Here is a 21,232-nt window from a genome sequence, read left to right on the forward strand (position 1 = left end):
AGTTCAAGCCTGCACCATCCATGCTTGCCGGTGTAGGAGAGCAAGGAATGCGATAATGGAGAAGAGAGAGATGGTGAGTCACCCGTTTGTCTGTCTGCCCACCCACGTCTGAGTCGTTCATGCAGAGCTCACCTTGCAGGACCACTTGGCCACCTCCACCTTCCTACACACCCAAAGGCTCTTCTAGAACCCTGGCCTGCCGTCCTCCAATGCCGTCCTCCCTCACCCACTCACAGGTGAGCTCCTGCTCCCCGCTCACTGCTACCCCACCCGCCTTTTCCAGTGTCCAGAGTACTAGGCCACCGCTTTACCAGAGACCAAACGGTACCGTTCTTCTCCGGTGTCCAGCATAGGCATGGTGGCGCGACAATGAATGGCCCATAGAGGCAGTCGTTCTGGAGGTAGCGCATATCGTACACCCTGATGCGCGCGAGGCGCCTGGCACCGTCGCTCCCACCCCAAAACTCGTTCTCCTCTGCCAGCGCCTCCTCCTCGAGCTCTGCCGCGCTCGTGGACGACTCGTCCTACAGAGTTCATAAATGCGATGTCATTCGCTATGAACGGCAACATTGCATCAAGGTATACTTCCACGTCCATGAGTCCAATCATTCGTTAATGTATTGTCTCGTGCAGTATGGAAATTGGGTCTGCGTATGCACTGCAAGTTTGTCTTCTCCAAATTCCTGCGATGGTTGCCTTTTCGGCTTGGTATGACCCAGCAGACGTAGGAAAGGTTGTCAATACCTTCACGTGCGTGTCTATCGGGTTTTTTTTTCTGTGGCTGATTCGCTCACAATGGTATCCGTAGGTTGATTTTCCCTCGTTGGGATGTCATTGTCATCATCTTGTCTATTTTCCTTTTGACTTATACGTATATTGAAGCAAAGGCCAACTATCATCGTGGCAGTATCCTTATTCTCAGGTACGTGCAGTGTTCTGTCGTCTCGAGTTGTGGGTTTTCATCCTTGTCCCATTTTCCATAGTTATCTCGTACTCGCCTCTGGATTCTATTTTGCGCCTCCTAGAATGGAACACTCCGGTGAAGATACCATGATTTTTGGCGCCACCGTCATCCAGTCCTTTAAGGACTCTGCCCAATTGTTTTTCATGTCCCTAGTCAATTAGATAGTAACATCACCAAGTTGACCAATGAGATGGACTTTTGTTCTCTGCGCTACATGTAGCCGTTACGACTTATTATGATTTCTCGTCTCTACGCATACAATTCAATGTTGATCACATATATAATGGCATCTTGTCTGAGCTTGCACCGTGTTCGCGTTGTTTGCAAAAAAAACACATTTGCGTAGAATTGATGGCACACAAAAAGTACACACGACGCCACTCGTCAGGCGACCTTTTTCTCTCTTGTGAGTGCACCAGGAACCGCGCACGTGCACGCATTGTCGGCACTTGAAACGCGTCTCGCTCACGTTCTCCATCATGTCGAGTCTTGCTCACAAGGCTCGCCCCATTGTCACATCTGATACTGATCACTCCTCCGATGTAGAGTTAGTCAATGAAGAGTCATTGGCAGGCAACAACCCAACAGCATCCAAGCAGGCAATGATCACGAAGACCCACAGGCGCGCGAATGCTCAGTCAGTTTGTTATCTTTTGATCATGGCTGTCATCTCATACGCCACAGGGTGTCTGAATTTGACCAGAAGATCTATGAGCGTGCTGGTCGTTGGGCCCGGTGATACGCTAGAGGTGGCTCTAAGTGCCGGGCACAACACCAAAACAACCTCTAATGCAGGGGGTGCTGGAGCTAGTATCTAATACACAAGGAATTGTTAGTGATGACTTTAGAAATCGATGGCGTACTGAGAAGCAACGGGGAGTATGAGATTATAGCGCCCGAACGGTTTCGGGACTGCGCCGAACACCGACCGAACGTTCGGTCAGTCATGTCGGGGATTCGGTCGGTAACGAGAAGGTAGTGTCGCGACCGACAACTACGTGCTTCAAGAGCCACACGGGACTCTGACAAAATAGACGAGGGAGGATGGGGGTACGAGCGAAGAGATGAGTACGAACGCGAATGAGGCCGAACGACGAGGATGACAAGTTTTCGGGAGTCGATGAAGACGATTTCGATGGTTGAGACGAGTGCGAATGAGCTCTGAACTGTGGGGTGCGAAAGCTGGTTTATTCCAGAGTTGTATGTAGGTTTTTATAGTAAACTGAGCCCCTAAGTAAAATATTAAACAAGAAATGAGAGTAGATGTCGAATGGGCGCCAAGCCTTGGCGATCAGAGAAGATAAGGAGGTAGGTGAGATGTCCATATGGGTTCCGAAGGTGATAAGGTAAAAGGTAATCAGTGATGTCGAAATCCCGAACGTTCGGGATCCGTCGCCCGAGTGTAGGTAGCAGGAACAGGCGTTGGAGAACCAATGAAAAATAAAGAAGAGGTATCGTACGACCAGGGTGGCCAAGCAATGGTGTAAGATTGCGTTTGACCAACCATGCGGAAGTCGGGACGATAAGTGATAAGGACCGACTGACTCACGGAGGACATCGGCCGATACGGAATACTGGCTCCGATCTCGTACACACCTATCGTAACCCTCCTGTGCGGTCATGGTAAGTACGTGAAGTGTGGGCGAACTGACCCAAGTGCTGCCGAATCGTCCTTCGGTGGCTTGTCGTCGGTCGGGTAGGGACCGACCGTGTTCGGTAAAAGTCGGCGTCTTCGGTACTTGTCTAGCACTGTTCGGTATCTCCCCAAAGCTTCCCGAATCCCTCCCTCGGACCCTAGCGCGGGTGCATGCTCATCATCTCCTCCCTACTGAAATCCTGACTGTCCCCAGTCAGTGGTCGGCGGCTATGAGTCGGAGCGGGAAAAAAAAATGGCGTGGAAAATGTGGTGGCGTGGCAACTGATTAGGTGAGGCAGTGGCTGAGACCTAGAGTGCCCCAACTAGACGCTGGCGTGAGAGTCGTGTCGGCAAAGAGCGGTGGCGCGTATCGCGGCTTTTGCTGAACGCAGCGGCACGGGGCTTTGTCAGGTGACCACAATCACCTGATGATCGTTGATTCTCCAGCGACTAAGTCCCTCATCGCCTTCTTTCCTCCCTCTTCGTCTCTCATGTCGTCCCTTATTTCTGTCCTGAAGGCGAAACTCGCCGATTACATGCTCTCCCTCCCGGACGGCGCTGCCGAATATGAGGATTACGAGGTCTGGGGGCAAGGGTTCGCCAAACGGGTGGTGAGTCAGTCCTTCCTCTCGTCTTCTGCTGGCTGCTGACGCCCGACAGGCTGTTTTCGAACGTTCGGCGCATGGGCAAGACGTGCCCGAACTCGCCGACTTTATCACTGAGGCCGAACGTGGTCTCGATCCGATGGCTACTGACGACTGGCTGGTATGGGGAGCGCGAATCCTGCCGCAGCGGGCGGCGCGCGTCGCTTTGCAGCAACAACAGGCGGCCGAGGAACAGGCACTAGTGGAGGAGAGGGAGCGTGTTGCCGTCGCCGAACAGGAGGCTGCCGAAGCTGAGGCGACGCGGGCTGCTGCGGCTCGGAAGTCGGCTGAAGTAGATCGTGAACGGCGCCGGGAGTTGCTGGTGGACGCGATGTTTGATGGCTCGCTCGATCCTGAAGAGGGTGAGCGTCAATTGGCTGAGCTCGAGGCCGAGTCCGTCTTCCCTCTCCCTCTCTTCCTTCTCTCTCCTTCTCCCTCCGCCGCCGCTTCCTCTTCTCATCCTGTCCCGTCCGCCGACTTATCCCATCCCGATCCGTCCGCCGACTCGTCCTATCCCGACCCGTCCGCCGACTCGTCCTATCCCGACCCGTCCGCCGACTCGTCCTATCCCGACCCGTCCGCCGACTTGTCCTATCCCGACCCGTCCGCCGCTGACTCTGCGCTTGCATCCGCAACCGATGCCCTGGACCGAATGAGCATGGGTCGGGTCGCCGCCGCTGCCCCGACCGACGTGAAGGGCAAACAGTCGGCCGCGGCTGTTGTCGTCGAGTTTGCTCACCAACGGACGCCACCTCTTGGACGTGTTGTCCTTCCTCTCGGCCCTGGGACGGGCCGAATGTCGACCGTTAGGTCCCCTGTGGAGCGGAATGGTGCCGGTAAAATGCTCGAAGATCCGCCCGAGTTGTTACCTGGTGATGTACTGGTGAGTTCCCTCCCTCTTGCCGCCGTTTCCTCTTGCTAACCATCCTTCTTCTAGGCCAACTACACTTGTCACCGCTGTGCGACCGCCTTTCTGACCAAGGCGTTCCGTTGCTACCAGAGACCTGGGCTGGTGTCGTGCACTAAGTGTGCCAGGGAGTCGAAGGGGTGTAGCTTCCAGCCCGGGTGGATGCCGGTGGAGAAGGGGAAGGGGAAGTCGAAGGAGAAGGGGAAGGGGAAGTCGAAGGAGCAGTCGGCGCCCAAGGCGGAGGAGAGGGAACGCCCCTTAAAGCGTCGTAAGGTAGAGGTGGTTATCCCCGTGCGGTCAGTCGGGGATAGCATCGCCCAAACGAAAGGTAAGTTATTTTTCGGTTGGATTGGAGATGGGAGCTCATCGTTCGGTATTGTTCGGTGCAGCCGTTCGCACCCGAAAGCCGGTCCAGCGGCTTCCTACCACGGCTAGGGCCGTCCTCGCTCCTACCCGCCCTTCCCGCGCTCGTTCGGCTGCCTTCCCCGCTCCTTCCGACTCTTCTCTTCTCTCGCCCATCGTCGCCCAAGGCATCGCGTCTGAGCTTCGGTACCGCATCGCGGTGGCTGAGGGTACGCGTGCTTCGCTGGCGTGATCAGTCGCGATGTGGCAGGCTGAGCTCGAGTCGCTCGAGGTGCGGGCGGGTCCATCCACGTCCCCCGACGCTGTCTTGGTCGAGGACTCGTCGGAGGCAGACGATTCGGGAAGGTCGGTGTCGGACGACTTTCTTCCCGATGAGTAGAATAGCTTCGAGGGTTCTGTCGTATAGTAAAATGTATCATAAAAGTGAATGGACTGTCCTGAGTTTAAACTGAGACGTTCGGTGAAGACTAGAGGCATTGTTTCGGAAAATCGGTCGGCGAAATGGCTGTGTGAATGTACTTGTAAGCGACGCGTTCGGCAGAAATGAAGAGAATAAATTGGAATATTAGGGGAAGCCTCAGTATGTCATCACAGGCATAAAACCCTATGGTTTTGCGCAAATCGGAAGAAGTCTTCAATGCGGCTTGGTACTTGAAGGAGTGATGGGGAAAATGAGTGCCGACTATTCGGTCGGCGATTGGTCGGCGGCAAAAGTACTAAGAGATGCGGAAATAATCGGGTGTCAGTCCATGTCTGTGACGAATAAATTGGAATAAGGAATGGGTATATCTGTGCATCCTCCTCCCTACTGAAATCGTGACTGTCCCCAGTCACCGACCGAAGAGAGCGAAGAGTGGGAGGGTGGGTCTAGTCGGAAGTCGCCGAAGCCACATCGTCGTCTTCTGCTGATCGGATGGAGCTGGTGTCGGTATCCTCTTCGTCGGCGTCGTCGTCTTCAGCGTCGTCGTCGTTCGATCTGGATTCTTCCATGGCCCGAAGGCGTGCTTGTGAGATGTCGAGGAGGGCTTCAAGGTCGGAGAGCTTCAGAGATCTGTGAGCAAAGTAAGGAATAATGCGGAATGCTGCCACTGGCCGATCAAAGACCAATCCGTCAAGTTCGGCCAGAATATACGCTCCTCCTCGGTTCCTAGAAATCACCAGCAAAGGTCCCAAATATCGTGGACGCATCTTCCGATTGAGCGCCTTTTCTATGGCTGTGTTGCGCATCAGGACAAGCGAGTCTCGGTGGAAATTGAAGTCGCGAAGGGTGGCCGAATGCTGTTGTTCGAATCGGATGGCGGCCTGGACACGGGCGCCGACAACTGAGCTGCGAAGGTGGGCGAGGTCCGATCGGCGTTTCTGCAAGGCTATGGCCCGTCGGGTGATGAGGTCGGTGGTGCTGAGGGTTGTGGGCGGCGGTGGCAGGAGGTAGGTGGCTTCGGCGATGTCGAGGGGGAGAAGGGGATGGGTTCCGGTCGCTGCGAAGTATGGCGAGCAACCCATTCAGCGCCGAACAGTAATGCGATCAGCCCAGAATACGAAATGAGCTGCACAATTCCACTTGGCCTGATCTCCATCAACGGCTTTGAACAGGGCCTGCTGAACGTCGAAGTGAGGTCGTTCGGCGATGCCGTTGGCGCGGGAATTGTAGCCCGAAATGCGGATGTGCCGAACGTGGTACTTTTTCGCTAACTGGTCGAGCGCCTTGACGAACGCTGGTCCGTTGTCGGAGACGATCTCTACCAATGTTCCCCATCGGCACAGGATATCCTCGAAGATCCAGTCGGCGAGGGCTGAGCTTGTTTCGCGTCGCAGCATTCGGAATTCGGGGTAGTGCGATACTGAACAGCGACCTTGAAGGAGATACTTGAAACCACCAGCGGTCGGCATGTGCATGGTGTCCATATACATCTTCGCGAAGAGTGGTGCAGGCGTGGCGACGGTTGGGGGAATGAGGACGTTGCGAGTCTGGCGAATCTGGCAAAGGTGACAGGTCCGAACAAACCAGGAAATGTCTTGCCTCATGTGCGGCCACCAGAAGCGTTCGGCGATCAAGGCAGTCGTGGCGTAGAAACCCTTGTGAGCGACGTCGTCGTGGGCGGCAGTGAGAATTGTGATCCGACTAGAGGGGGCTGCAACAATCTTGTGTCGGCCGTGTGAGTCTTTTCTCCATAGCTTGTCGGCTGCGATAAAGAACTCAGTGCAATATCGTAGAAAAGTCGCATATTCGGAGTCGGAGAGAGAAGGGGGCCGAACCAATGTTCGGTGCCAGTCGCGGACCAACCATAGGCGTTCTTCGGCTTCCAAAGCTTTTTGCGATCTTGGGATATCTGAGTAGTCGATGGTCGGGCCTTCGTCGTCGGACTCGGTATCGGTCGGGAGGTTGCCTATGAGCGAGGAGGTGAAGATGGTGGTTGTCGAGGTTGAGATGGAGGTGGGGAACGTGTTGTTGATCTGATGGAGGAAGCCGTAGAGATTGTCGATCCAGTCGTCAAAGTCGTCTTCGGGTTCGGGTCGATCGGAGGGTTGTGGTGGTCGTCGGGAGAGGCCATCGGGGCCATGAGAGGTGCCGGGGACGTGGACAAGTGTGAAATGGAAGGTGAGGATGGAGACGATCCACCGATTGATGCTGGCGCTGGGTTCGAGATCCGGGTTAGTGAGCATGCCCTTGATGTAGCGTGCGTCTACTTCGACTATCAGGTTCCGAACGCCGATGAGATACATTTTGAGCGATCGGAGGGCACGGAAGAGGCCGTAGAGTTCGAGCTTGGGTTGGGAGAATCGTGATTCGCGGTCGTTAAGGGTGATGGAGCCGAATCGGGCATAATACCGAACCCGCGGATTGTCGAGTGCGCATTGACAGAGGTGGAAGCCGACCGCAATTTGAGAGGTATCGACGGCGAGGATGACGTTGGCTGCCGACCCATAGTCGATCGGCCGCAGGGCTGGCGATTCGAGAAGTGCCGACTGTTATGATCACGTTCTGTCGGGCCTTAACGGCGGTCTATACCGACACGATCATCACAAATATCACGCGGCCTCACAGGTTGAGGCGTACACCAAGGTACAGATATTAACCTTGGTCATCCACTCCCAACGGATCACCTTATCGTTGGTCGAGTATCACGGGCCTATTGTATTAGCGGGCATGGAACGCCGCCTTATAAATTACTCACACGCAGGGCATGAACCTCCTAGTCTCTCCTGGCCGGAAGGAGACCAACGGAGAAGCACAAGAGTAGTCGTTATTGAGAGAGACGACTTAGAGAATACCTACAGATACATATTCGGTATTCTCACGCCCTACTTCCCAAAGTAGTATAAAAGGCCCATAGAATAGGCTGACGATCTTCAGTCTATTCTCTTCGTTCAGTACTGTCTTCCTACAGTACTCCTTCGTTCTTAGGCAGTCTTCATACTGTCTACCCTTCATTCGCTGCAGTCTACCTACTGCAGCCTTCATTGTTATATCGCAATACACTTCTGGCTCCTGTGCTGCACGTACAGTCGAGACCACCGTTCCACACATCCTCCACGAGTGACCTAGGGAAGAACCTCCTACTCTTGGGGTTACCGACGAGCAGTCGTAACACCGACCGGAGGTCGTCCTGGGCCGCTATCTGGTCTGGGCCGAACACGAATGGAAAATCTTTGCGCGTTAACATTGTCAGTGCATGCGCCCTGTGTGCAAAATTCCGAATGAAGATCCGAACGACACCGATCGTCCCCAAAAATGCCCAAACGTCAGAGAGATCCCTGCAAGGTCCCCACTTCATAATTGACTCTACCCTAGATTCGTCGGGTAATCGTCCTTCATACGTGCACCGATGGCCGACCACCGTGATTTCGGCTGCGCAGAGTGTCGCCTTGTGTCCCGAAAAGGTCCCTCCGCTATACTTCATCCGCTGAACCACTCGATTGAGGCCTTGAAAGTGTTCCCACACAAACCGTCGTATGCCGGGGTTGTCGGGATGCGTCTCGAAGCCGCCGTTCGGAAGTTCGTATCGGGTTGGCGGGCCCCGAATCGGAACATCGTCGATGAAAGGAATGGTGGTGTCTGGTATCTCTGGCTGGAGGATGTGGGTGACGTCGTCGTGGAAGATCGGGACCGAATTCGTCCATCCCATGGGTAGGGTGACGAGTCGGTGGGCGCCGAATGGGGTCTGGAACGTGGTGAAGTCGCGAGATGATTCGGAGAGCCCTCGTTTGTCATAGCCGACATAGAGATCCAGAATGCCGCCGCAGGCGCGAGCTGCAAACTGTTCAGCGATCTGATCGGTATATGGGGGCACACCTGAATGCTGGATGGTGACGGCGTTCAGGGGTTCGAGGCTGTGAACGATTCGGAGTTTGGTGCCAGTGGAGGTGCTATTCGTCTTCTTGACAACCGTAAACCAGCGCGATCGGTAGGACGAATTCGACGGCTCATAGACTCCAGCGGCGATCTTGGTTTTGATAAGTCGGCACACTTCGTCGTAGATGCCTGGTGGAATCGGAATGTTGCGTTGAACCCAGGGCTTGTGTTCGACCACCGGCATATTGACTGGAGGAAAGAAATCCTCGCGGAAACGTCCGCGTTCCGAATCGTCCCAGGCAAATCCCATCTCTTGTAGACACATGAAATGGTGCATGAGCTGTCGTTCGGCTGGCCAAAGGAAGTCGTCCAAGTGGACTTTGTCGATGAGGTCGCGTCGTTCGGCTGTGTATCTGCCGGTCGGCGTGAAGGGTGGGGGGTTCGGTGTCAGCGTCGGAAGGGCAGCGAGAGGGTCACCGAGGATGTTCCGAACGATTCGGAACTTTTCGAGGAGGTCGGCCAAGACTGGTCGTGTTTTCTGTGCGACCGGTTTGTACTTGCGCTTGGCGGCGAAAATGGTGACCGGGTCGGCGATATTAGTGGAATGGAGAGAACCGGGAACGAATGAGGAGAATAAGGACAACATATCGGAATCGAGATTGTTTTTGAGATGATTTTCGGGCCCCAAATCGGAGGCCATAATGTACTTGAGACAAAGATCGCGACGAGAGGGAGATGGAGAATGGAAATCTGAGGACGCTTCGATAAGTGGGAAATGGGGGGTATCATGATCGGTGGAAATGATCAGTGCAACTTCTCCTTGATCTCGGATCAATTCATCGAGTCGCGAAAACCCGCTTGTCTTCGGTGAAGGACTCGAGGGGGTCCTCGTCTGATCGTCGGAATGGTGGCTCGTCGTCCCGTGTTCGGGTCGCTGATGGTGATCGTCTGGTCTTCGTTTGAATAATTTTTGACGATACTTTCGGTGAGGATGTCGAATGGCCGACCGAGGAGAACGTCATAGGCGGGGTTCCGAATGATGTGGACTTGGAGGTACAGGGTGATGTCGCCGATGAGGAATGGCACGTTGCGTGCCAGGCCCAAGGATCGGTCGATTTCGCCGTTCGCCGACTGCATATTGAGGACGATTTCGGGGTCGTAGATGAGCGCCAGTTCGTTGCAAATGCCTTCCGACATGGCAATGACTTGTGAACCCGGGTCGATGACGCATTCGACTTCCTGCTGATGATCGACGAGGGGAACAATAGACCTTAGGGCAGACGATTCTTTAGCAACTATCAATGGCTGAGGAACCTGACCGGGCTGTAGATTCTTCAGGTACGTTTCGTACATGTCGGGGATGATGATCGCGCCCGGCGGGGGTGTTTCCGGTTGGTGCAGGACATTGACGAAGGAGGAGACGGTCGGTCGAGTCGGTGGTTCGAGGTCGTCGATGGCATAGGGTAGATCGGCATCTTGGTAGAAGGTCCGAACATTGCTGGCGTCTCTGGCAGGCGATCGGCGTGCCGACGTGGCTTCCCTGACCTGTGAACGGACTTCGGCGGAGAGAGAGAGTAGTTCGCGCTGGGTAAGCGTCACCTGAGTGGCCATTGCCCTGTTGTAGACCTCAGCTGCTACCTTCTCGTCGTAGATCGGTGCCGTGGTTTTGTAGGCCGGAGCGTCCTTCTTTGCCAATGGTATCTTCGCCGGGGCTCCCATGTTGCGGTCGTGTGGCGGTGCATAGGTGGCGTCCTGGGCTTTGGCATATGGGTGGATCGGAGCATCGTCCTTGGCTGGTACCGGGGGTGGTCGCTGAGTCGGGGTGGTCGGTCGGGGTTCGGGTTCGGGAGTTTCGGTCCTCGCTCGTCGTTCGGGGGCCGGTGAAGGGGTAGGTGCCGAACGTCCTGCCTGCGCCATTTCGCGTGCCCTTGCGCCCTGCGTTCGGAGCGCGAATAGTTCGTGTTCGAGGCTCGCGATTCGCTGGACGTCGGTGAGTTGGTAAGTCGGGGTGACATCCAGCAATGAGGGTGAATCGTGACGGGAGGCTATCGTCATCGGGTGAGTCGGCACCGCGTTTACCGTAAACATCATCTGTCCGGTCGCCAACTGGCCTGGATTCCTGCGATGCCATTCGTCAACTCGGTCCTTCAGGTTACTACCCGTGATTTCTCTCGGTACGAATGCCCCACTTGACAATACCACCTTCCCCTCGATATTCCTCTTGCATTTTCCGATCCGAATGTATTCGGTGACCTCGGGACAGGCGCGCATGAAGTGTTCGGGACTGCCGCAGAACATGCAGTTGTCGCCGCCTTGTCCTGGCTGTCGGGATGGTCGATCGGCTGGCCTGGTCGTCCCCTGAGCTGTGATGGCCTTGACAAAGGTGTCGGTGAGCCGTTCGAACATGGTCGCCAGGTCTTCGGCCTTGATCGCGTTGGTGGGCGGCGTGGCGGGGGCTGCTCGAGAGATGTCGGTAGGGATCGTGCTGTAGGCGGACGTGGTGCCGTGCAAGACGAATCGGGCCGTGTCGTGGATGTCTTGGAGGTTGTATGGGTCGTCTGGGAAATGATTGGGGAACTTGAGTTGTAGACGTTGAGAGATTCTTGCCCATAGCTCCGGTTGGAATCCTCTAGCGAAGGCGCGTCCTTGTTCGGCGACCGAGATCCGTGCCTTGCTGAGGAGGAATACCATGATCGCCAGGAATCGCCGATGATAGTCGCCGAGTTCGCTGAGAGACAAGATGCCGACCCTGCTCGTTTCGCCGACTAGCTTGTCCATATCCGATACCGACCATTTGCGTTCTTCCTCCGATCCGGGGTATAGCCTGTAGACCTCTTCGCAGAACTCCTTGAAGGTCTTCGTGGCATCGGTGAAAGTGGTGAGCGATTCCCAAAGCTCACAGGTGTCAACATCTAGGAATCGGCAAGCGTGTTTCTTTCTTTCTTGTTCGTCCACTACCGCAGACCGAACGAAGTGGAAGTCCAGATCGGAGAAATATCGTCTCAATTCGCGGGGTTGATGGGGGTCAAAGGTCGGGGCCGTTCGATCTCCACGAGCGGGCATGGATGGGGTCGCCATAGTGAGAAAGTCAAAGGTGGGGGAGAAGGTATTGTTTTCTAAGGTGATCGGGGATGGAGTCGCTGGTTCGAAGGAGCGTTCTAGTGAAGTCGGTCGGATGGTCGGCGTCCAGAAGACGGGGCTGCGTGGGATTAACGGAGAGATGGAGTCGTGGAGAGATGGGATAGGAGACGGGGGTGATTGTTCTAAGAGTGCAAGGTCGAGGATAGGGGAAATCGGTGGGAGTAACGATCGGTTCGGCGACGAAGGTGGGGTTAAGAAGAAAGTGGAGTCGGGTGGTGGTGAGAGCGCTGGCGAGGATTCGAGATCAAGGTAGTGATGGTGGGATAAGTGTTCTGGGACTATATCGGCGTCTCCGAACAAACTTCGGTCGGCAGATGTTTCCTGAGTATTGAAGCTATCGATAACTGTTTGTCGTTCTTCGCGCTCCGCTGTTGGTCGGGATGAGCGACGTAGATTCCTTGAGGTAATTTTGAATACTAACCCCTCGCGGTGGGCTCCAAAATGATATGCTAGAGGTGGCTCTAAGTGCCGGGCACAACACCAAAACAACCTCTAATGCAGGGGGTGCTGGAGCTAGTATCTAATACACAAGGAATTGTTAGTGATGACTTTAGAAATCGATGGCGTACTGAGAAGCAACGGGGAGTATGAGATTATAGCGCCCGAACGGTTTCGGGACTGCGCCGAACACCGACCGAACGTTCGGTCAGTCATGTCGGGGATTCGGTCGGTAACGAGAAGGTAGTGTCGCGACCGACAACTACGTGCTTCAAGAGCCACACGGGACTCTGACAAAATAGACGAGGGAGGATGGGGGTACGAGCGAAGAGACGAGTACGAACGCGAATGAGGCCGAACGACGAGGATGACAAGTTTTCGGGAGTCGATGAAGACGATTTCGATGGTTGAGACGAGTGCGAATGAGCTCTGAACTGTGGGGTGCGAAAGCTGGTTTATTCCAGAGTTGTATGTAGGTTTTTATAGTAAACTGAGCCCCTAAGTAAAATATTAAACAAGAAATGAGAGTAGATGTCGAATGGGCGCCAAGCCTTGGCGATCAGAGAAGATAAGGAGGTAGGTGAGATGTCCATATGGGTTCCGAAGGTGATAAGGTAAAAGGTAATCAGTGATGTCGAAATCCCGAACGTTCGGGATCCGTCGCCCGAGTGTAGGTAGCAGGAACAGGCGTTGGAGAACCAATGAAAAATAAAGAAGAGGTATCGTACGACCAGGGTGGCCAAGCAATGGTGTAAGATTGCGTTTGACCAACCATGCGGAAGTCGGGACGATAAGTGATAAGGACCGACTGACTCACGGAGGACATCGGCCGATACGGAATACTGGCTCCGATCTCGTACACACCTATCGTAACCCTCCTGTGCGGTCATGGTAAGTACGTGAAGTGTGGGCGAACTGACCCAAGTGCTGCCGAATCGTCCTTCGGTGGCTTGTCGTTGGTCGGGTAGGGACCGACCGTGTTCGGTAAAAGTCGGCGTCTTCGGTACTTGTCTAGCACTGTTCGGTATCTCCCCAAAGCTTCCCGAATCCCTCCCTCGGACCCTAGCGCGGGTGCATGCTCATCACCGGAAGGGTATAGACCCTTTCCGACCCCTCGAACAAGCTTTTTGGCACAGCATCAACTGCTTGTCCAGAAGCACTGACAACTCCACCAAACTCCATGCCTTGATGGCTGGAGAAGTGTAGGTCTTCATCATGACCTTCGTCTTCTTCTGACCTTTCCATTGTGCGCCAGATCTGACAAAGAGAAGGCCCAGTACCGACGCATATACAACGCGATCGTGAGCTATGTCCCGCAGTTGGGCCAATTGGCCAAACAGCCAGGCAATGGTGACCTTGCAAACAAGGCACTCGAGACGGCAAGTGGATATATGCGCTTATTTTGTTTTGAGAGGTCACTATATGCGTGCATACGTTGACCATAGCTTTACAGATGAATAAGGCTGGTGCACAAGGACGCAGTGACGACACCAACAGCATCAAAGGCCAGATCCTCAAATTCATTCCAAAGCTCCTCAATGCTGGCCTTGTCCCTCCGCTCTCTGAAGTCACAAAGACTGGACGAGGGTTTGATCACCCCCAAACAGCATTCTATCTGATGCCTGCACGCTGGGTCAGTGAATGGAAAAAAGATGCTGACGGGTAAGTTTGCATCTCGCAAAAGTATACTCGCTAACATCATTTATAGAACCTTTTGCAAACTGAAAGATGGACGGCTGAGCATCAGCGCAGATCTGATGCCGGCATTCATGTACCAAGATCCCGATTTGTATAATCGTCTCCAGCCATATGAAGGATTTGCGCATGGGCATATTCTCATCCACGTAAGTTTCATTCTAAGTCACTAATCTTGCTAACTAGTCATTTTAGGTTGCCCAAACGTTATACACGTGCCCGTTGTCCGTCGATAGGATAAGTGGCACAATCAACCCCCGCAGCAATGCCCGAAAGCTTGGCATCCAGCGCATGACGCCAATGCTAATTGCTTACGCCGCCGCACATGTACGTCAAGTGAACACTACTATTGCCATACTTATTTCTATTGCAGACACGATTTGCCCTGGGCTCGACGAAAAGCTGGGACACCGAGGGCAGTGATGGCTTCAATTACCATGCATTTGTCGACAATATCATTGCTGCATTCGAGAATGATCCGGACTGGGCCAAGGACACTCTTCAATATTGGAACAAGCATGTAGTCTCTTTTTTGATACCTGCCTGATGCTCAATCATTACAGGAAAATCTTTTACACTGATGAAGACCTTCAAACCACTGAAAAGTCCCCCAAAGACCGTGAAATGACCAATGCAGATTTTTTTGCTGCGCGGCGTGAGGAACACGAGTTGTGCCGAGCAACAAGTATTCTCCTTCATGTAATTCAATTATGGCAATACTGATATGATCGTGGTTCTAAACAGACTCTGTTCCTGCTGCATCTGAATCAAGTGCTGATACAGAACCTGTGCCTGCGCCTGCTGTATTTGAATCAAGTGCCGACACGCGACCTGCACCTGCACCTGCTGCTATATCTGAGTCGAGTGCCAACACACAAACTCCACCTGCGCCTGCTTCACCAACCATCGAGACGACTCAAGAGAATTTGGATTCTTTAGCTCCCGCGTACCCAGTCGCTCCACTCCCTGTGAAGACGGTGTCTTTTGTGCTGGATCCCCTGACTCCGTTGTCTTCACCTGGCCCTCAGGCAGCATCTTCATCTACTATGTGGACCAACTTGTCTCCTCACACATCCCCTAGCCGCCATTTGACATGCCCACCGGTTGCCAGCAGCTCTGGTGTCACCTCTCACCCGAAGCCGAGGCCACGACCCAAGCGCAAGCCTGCAGATGACCCTCCAGCTGGCGCTGAGATAAAACGCCCAAAAACTCATCCTGGATCTTCAGCGAAGCGCCCGACAAGAATGCAGCCGTTACGCACTTCCTAGGTACTATGCATTTCCCCTGATCTGTAACGGCATGCATCGTATGTCTTTCAAACTCCTGTGTATTAGTATAGCTAGTGTATAATGACAAGGACATCGAATTTTATAAACGAGCTTGCCAGTCCGAGTGGATCAGACATGAGAATGTGGAGCCTGCAAACATTGACAATGACATTCATGATATATCTATTCTTGAATGACCTGCCCAGGGTGGAGGAATCTGATATGAGCTGCCGAGACTGGCCAGACTGGCGAGATCTCGTCAGACTGACCAAATCTCGCCATGATGGCCATTTTCATGTTACCCTTCCCGACTCTTACAAGACCGGCGGCGCCTGGCGAGGCCGTGTCACCACCCCCCGCTTACATAGCCTTCCCAGGCCGTGTCCGGCCATGGAAGATCTGCGCGCTTTTCCTGATGTAGTCTCCGCTGCTGACCAACACAGAAGATTGCAGTTGTTCTGTGTTAAGGTCTGCTTCCAAATGATCAAACCTTGCAGGTAGTATGGATTTTGGCTTTAGCCGGTCGCGCTCAAGGGTTTGAGGCCTCCTGCCGAGCAATGCCGTGATTGATAATCAATCGAACATCAGCTCGATGACAACATCGTCAGCATGATTACCATACATAAGCATGACCCTCCGAGCAGTGTAAATCTGAGTTGCAGGTCACATATCATGAATCCCTCATTCTATGGGACACAAGGGAGCCAATCTCATGACTATATTCAACATTCACTCTTCTATCAGACACTAATGATCAACCTGCCTTAGACACAAACCCCGCAATATAAGACAAACCCACCAAAGAGGAAAGCAGATGGTCAACCTGCAGCTCGCTGATGAGCATGGGTGTTTTCTAGGCACCAATACCCCACTTTTCACAGCTTTTCAGTATTATTTGACCATTTGGCATACTTAGGACTGACCGATCCTGATCCGTTTGGCGATCTCAGCTATTTGTCAGGTGCCAACTTTGCATTTAGACCTCTGCACAGTTGTTTGGAGCTGTTCACAGTCATCTTATCCATCTATCATCACTCTTAGCAGTAGGGGCTCTCCACAGACTGTCACGGCTGATCGCCAATCGGTTCAGTATGCTTTACATGGTCGGCACATTCGGTCGGCTTCGGTGTCCCAAATTGGAGGCAGCCGAACACTTTGTTGACTTAGAATGGATCTGTCTTTCTATCTCTTATTATTCTTATAACTTCTGTTGACCTATCCTTTGTTATCCTCAGAGCTCCCAAGTTTTTAAATGGTTTACCCATGTGGCATGTGATTCTTATCTTCAGGTCCATGTGGACTCACCTTGGCAATCTCTCCACTTATTTAGAATTTAGAGTTATTGCTTCTTATCTTATAGTGTTTGCAACATCACTCTCTTATCTTCTTTACCTTTGATCACTCTTGGCACACATTTCCGATTGTTCTATGCCTCTGCCGATCTCCTTATCTTGTACCTATTTGGACTTACTATAAAAGAGCACCTATGGCCTTGCAATACATCAGCTTTGGCTCCCCCCTTGTTCCAACTCCATTTGTGTGCTTGTGTCCATAAGACTTTGAGCTATTGCATTCCAACCCTTATTCACAGTTTTCCCCTTTGTTTGTGTTGTTGCATTTGATTGCAGCCCTCTGTCAGAGCCCTTGTCATCTTGCTCTCTTCCTCTCATCTAGTATGTCACCCTCTGCCAGTGTCTAGTGTGGCCTCACACCTATTCCCTTCCCTTTGCATCCTGATTAAATCCCAATGAAACACTGACCGACCAACTGACCTACTGACCGACTGACTAACCTACCAACTGACCAACTGACTGCCCAACTGCCCAACCAACTGACCAACCAAATATTTCAATTTTGGAGTTGTTTGTTTGCTACACTCCAAACACTTTTAGTATGCTTTTTTGTTGGTTGTTCCACAGGTTATAGTTTCTTGCATACTAGAACCAGCTCCTGCCTACCTGTGCTTATAGGGGTGTTTCTTGGGTGTGTTTTGCACTCAGAAGCATCACTAGCATATCATCGCCCATACAAACTGTGGCGCCTAGACAGTTAAAAGCTTAATGACATTCTGGTGAAGATTCAGGAGGCTGACTAGACTCTTGGGGAGTTCCTGCACAAGCTCTTTGCCGAGCCTAGAAAACAATCAGTCATGGAAAATCCTGCCAAAAAAAAAGCAAAAGGGATATCCTTCCGATCTGACAGCCATGGACAATATGTAGCAAAATTTCTGTCCGGGAGCACAGAGTACAAGCCCTGTGACATCATGAAGCTCATGTATTGTAGCAAGGCAGCCCGACCACCATACTTTCAACCTGACACGCACCAGTACTTCTCAGTGTCTCAGTGGACACAAAGTACTCAGACATCAGGCATGCATACCCTGGACTATCTACCTGGGCCCTGGAGCTCGTTATATCCTAACTGACAAAAGAATCAAACTACCTTTCATCAGAGAAATCTCATCTTCAAGTGCATGCCTCACAAAAGAAATCGGAAGCACTGAGTGAGGAAGGCATTGTCCTTGCAACCAAAGCACCACAAATACAAGAGGTTTCAATACCCATATCTTCTCATCCACTGCTGCCAAATGAGCCAGAAACAAATCTGCAAGTGCTGCCAATTGAAGATGTGGATTCAGGTTCAGAGAACGCATGGGATGACATAGAAGACACACTGCTGAATGGAGATGGACAGGTGACAACAGGATCAGGTGACAGCAAGGCAGAAGCAATGGAACCTACAGAAGAGAGTGTGGTGTGCTCAAATGATCTTGCTGGAGGTCCTAATGCAATGACAACAGAGCCGCTATCCATGGTCCCACAGATCACAGACACCACATCCATGGTCCCACAGATCACAGACACCACACCACAAGAGAAAGAGACCATCGCAAGGGTTGGCATCTCATGGAACATTGTCAGTGGGTTTTCATTTGAGGCACTGCGCAAGACCTATAAGACACATGCACCGACTACTTGGCACCTATTATGGAAATTTGTGGCACCAAAATCTGTGAAGAAATGTCGAAGAATGACAGCACGCGTGTACTAACATAAATGGATTGTGAGTGGAATCTTGATGAGTTCTTGACAGGCTATACTTACCCATTCATTTTTCAGGCTTTCACAAGTATCTTGAGCGAGCTTGTCTATATTAGGAATCAGTGGGCTAATTTGTTGCTGCTCTGTCAGTCCATCGCACTATTTGGTTCAAAAGCCTATCATTCTATTTACAGAGTGGGCAGTTGCTTAGTGAAATGCACACCTTTTTCAACTACATGTTGCACACTAGTCCAAATGGCATAGGAGGAATGCGTCGTGCTTTGCACACTGGTCAAGACAGGTGAAAAGCACTTCATGACAGTTATTGATAATGTGCAGGTGTATGCACATTATTGAAAGCGATACATGGGAGGTGAGAGTTGCATGATTACTGGCACAGGGGGCACAGTGGTGGAAATGGAAGACTGTCCAGATGGAGCCTTTAAACTTTAGCCAATTTTAGATCTCTATGCAAGAAGAGAACATGAGATGCTTACAGTGGAAACACTTGCGGACAACATCAACTGCAGCCATTTAGAGAAAGTGGCATTGTACCACTGGCTGGCTGCTCTTGTGGCTTACATTCCAGACCTTGCTAGTTATCATATACTGGTGGCATGTCTATTTAAAGAGAAGGCTGTGGAGCATTAGATCAACTCCTATTGGCATACCAAGATTTATCCCTTGGGCATGAACAGTGCCCAGGAAATCACTCCACACAGTGCAAAGGATGCCATAGTTGACTCCTTGTCACAAATTGGTATTGAAGAATCAACCGCCTAAGGTGATATTTTATTTTTTACTGGAAATGGGTTAACCTTCACAAACATAAACAAAGTGAAGGCTTACCTTTCAAGCAAGCCAGGGAACTTCAAATCCTTCTGCTTTATTCAAGGGGTCCTTGAGATTTGGCATACCAAGTGGATGGACTTGAGCTGCATCTGTCATGGCACTTGGGGTACAGGGAGCCCATTGGATCCTTTTACCCTAGGCTATATCTGGAAAAACACCCCCTTGTATTAGCTCTGGATTATATCTAATAGCATCTAAAAGTATCTAAAAGTGTTAATAGCATCTAAAAGTGTCTAATTTCCTAATTGGGAGCAACACATTGTAAGCATTGGATTGGTTTCTAATTTCATGATATTAGCACTAATTCTATACCAAGAAGTCTTTAATTAGCAGTAGGAAATAGTAAGTACTACTGCTCTATCAGTAAGAAAATAAAAATGTGGCACATTTTATACTATTTTAGCATATTACTCTTCTTCATATATGCCTGTACCATAATCTTGTAGCTCTTTTGCTGACTTTACAGCTGCCTTTAAAAGGACATAGAAAGAGAAAAATATGCATTGATGCCCCTAGCCACTTTGTTGGCAGCTGCCAAGCTGCCACAAGAGGCTATAAAGACCTTAGTACCTTGGCCTTGCATACAAGATCATTAAAGTTGTTATTGTTAGCCAATGCCTGCTACTGGTTATTATAGAACACAACATGTGGGTTGGGCTTAGGGATATGCTATATGCAGCCTTGTAGACCTTGTCTATTAGTACAGTGATTAATACTGTCTTGTGCAGCACATAATCATCATCACTATTGATACTACAATTTTTAGCACTATTTATATTGTTTATTGCCTTGTTATACAGAAGATGCTCAAACTTGGTGTTTTCCTCTAGCTATTAGGCTGTGGAAAAGACAGTCATATTGGTATGTGGTGCCAGAATGATATATTTGCCTGCCATTGAATATTACACTCAATCATAGTTTTACACATTCTCAGTCCAAATTGTATAAGTGCCATAATTTTTTTTATCCTATATAAAGTATAATATCAATTTTCCATTGGTTTATTATCTTCTTAGCTGGTGTTTAAACTAAATCCTGAAAGACCTGACTTTTTAGGTATTTATTGACCTATTTATTTATAAGATAGAGGAAAGATAGATGTTAAATAAAATCAGAGATGTTGAGGTTGCCTATATTATGTCTACTTATTTAGATTACCAAGTTTATATCTTAGACCTTGTGGTTTAGTGGCTTAGAGCATCTGTCCCAGGTGCTTGCATACATGAGGTTGTTGGTTCAACTCTGGCAGAAGGCAAGTTTGTTATAAGGTATATTCTGTGTTTAGGTATTGAACTAGTGCTTTAATAGACATGACTCTATAAGAAGGCTATGAGAACTATGATGCTTGATTTATTATGATTTTTCTGAAATTTGAAGTTATAATCAATCCTAATAATTCCTAATTTAGGAAAATTATGTCTAATTAGAACAGGTTTAGAGGGGGGTAAGCTAAAAATGTCTAATCCTAATCGTTCTTAATTATGCATAAATAGGGCTAATTAGAGCTTAATACAAAGGGATGGTTTTCCAGATGAGTTCAGCCATCAAGGTTAAGATCGCCACTTCCATTCCTTTGACTGCAGAAGGATGCCTTCGATATAACTCTGCAATGGCTTCCTTGGCATTGGTGACATTTGCTGCTGATTCCCAAGAGTTCTCCAATTCAGGATAGCCTTTCCATTTGATCAGATATTGCAGGGTCTTTTATTGACCGAAGCGTTGGGGCCCAATGATCTTTTCGACTTTGAATTCTTCTTGACCTTTAATCAGGTCCAGAGCTGGTTTGGGATAGTTAGGACTATAGACTGTGTTCTCCTTGTAGGGCATGAGTCAACTAGCATGGAAGATGTTGTGAATGCATTGCCAGCTGTTGGGCAGTTTCAGCTTGAAATTGACTGTTCCGATAGTGTCAATGATCTCAAATGGCCCAAATCGTTTGGGTCTTAGTTTCTCTGAAGGGTGGTCCATGTGGATGTGCTTTCCATCTAA

General features: G+C 50.9%; 7 protein-coding genes across 7 annotated transcripts; 4 read left to right on the forward strand and 3 right to left on the reverse strand.

Annotated features, from left to right (window-relative positions):
* Positions 1–544: 544 nt before the first annotated feature.
* On the forward strand, positions 545–1,125 carry HETIRDRAFT_420696 (uncharacterized protein; the record flags this gene model as incomplete). Its single annotated transcript, XM_009551593.1, has 4 exons — positions 545–579; positions 634–750; positions 809–922; positions 984–1,125. The coding sequence occupies 4 exons, from the start codon at positions 545–547 to the stop codon at positions 1,123–1,125; spliced, it is 408 nt and encodes a 135-aa protein (XP_009549888.1).
* A 318-nt stretch (positions 1,126–1,443) lies between these two features.
* Positions 1,444–4,893, forward strand: HETIRDRAFT_429071 (uncharacterized protein; the record flags this gene model as incomplete). The annotated part of the gene is made up of 12 exons (XM_009551594.1): positions 1,444–1,601; positions 1,671–1,774; positions 1,813–1,903; positions 2,147–2,168; positions 2,228–2,276; positions 2,431–2,587; positions 2,665–2,813; positions 3,048–3,211; positions 3,261–4,127; positions 4,182–4,479; positions 4,541–4,723; positions 4,751–4,893. The coding sequence occupies 12 exons, from the start codon at positions 1,444–1,446 to the stop codon at positions 4,891–4,893; spliced, it is 2,385 nt and encodes a 794-aa protein (XP_009549889.1).
* Positions 4,894–5,381: 488 nt separating this feature from the next.
* On the reverse strand, positions 5,382–6,017 carry HETIRDRAFT_55591 (uncharacterized protein; the record flags this gene model as incomplete). Its single annotated transcript, XM_009551353.1, has 1 exon — positions 5,382–6,017. The coding sequence occupies one exon, from the start codon at positions 6,015–6,017 to the stop codon at positions 5,382–5,384; it is 636 nt and encodes a 211-aa protein (XP_009549648.1).
* HETIRDRAFT_325330 (uncharacterized protein) lies at positions 6,018–7,439 on the reverse strand (the record flags this gene model as incomplete). The annotated part of the gene is made up of 1 exon (XM_009551595.1): positions 6,018–7,439. A coding segment is annotated over one exon (1,422 nt), but the record flags the coding sequence as incomplete, so codon positions are not given.
* Positions 7,440–8,581: 1,142 nt separating this feature from the next.
* Positions 8,582–11,991, reverse strand: HETIRDRAFT_215561 (uncharacterized protein; the record flags this gene model as incomplete). The annotated part of the gene is made up of 2 exons (XM_009551596.1): positions 8,582–9,756; positions 9,816–11,991. Coding segments are annotated over 2 exons (3,351 nt in total), but the record flags the coding sequence as incomplete, so codon positions are not given.
* A 1,485-nt stretch (positions 11,992–13,476) lies between these two features.
* On the forward strand, positions 13,477–14,505 carry HETIRDRAFT_325551 (uncharacterized protein; the record flags this gene model as incomplete). Its single annotated transcript, XM_009551597.1, has 5 exons — positions 13,477–13,589; positions 13,643–13,770; positions 13,833–14,049; positions 14,096–14,231; positions 14,278–14,505. Coding segments are annotated over 5 exons (822 nt in total), but the record flags the coding sequence as incomplete, so codon positions are not given.
* A 3,575-nt stretch (positions 14,506–18,080) lies between these two features.
* Positions 18,081–18,401, forward strand: HETIRDRAFT_325164 (uncharacterized protein; the record flags this gene model as incomplete). The annotated part of the gene is made up of 1 exon (XM_009551598.1): positions 18,081–18,401. The coding sequence occupies one exon, from the start codon at positions 18,081–18,083 to the stop codon at positions 18,399–18,401; it is 321 nt and encodes a 106-aa protein (XP_009549893.1).
* Positions 18,402–21,232: the final 2,831 nt, after the last annotated feature.

The sequence above is a fragment of the Heterobasidion irregulare genome, assembly GCF_000320585.1.
Source record: "Heterobasidion irregulare TC 32-1 unplaced genomic scaffold scaffold_09, whole genome shotgun sequence".
Taxonomy (NCBI): Eukaryota; Fungi; Basidiomycota; class Agaricomycetes; order Russulales; family Bondarzewiaceae; genus Heterobasidion; species Heterobasidion irregulare.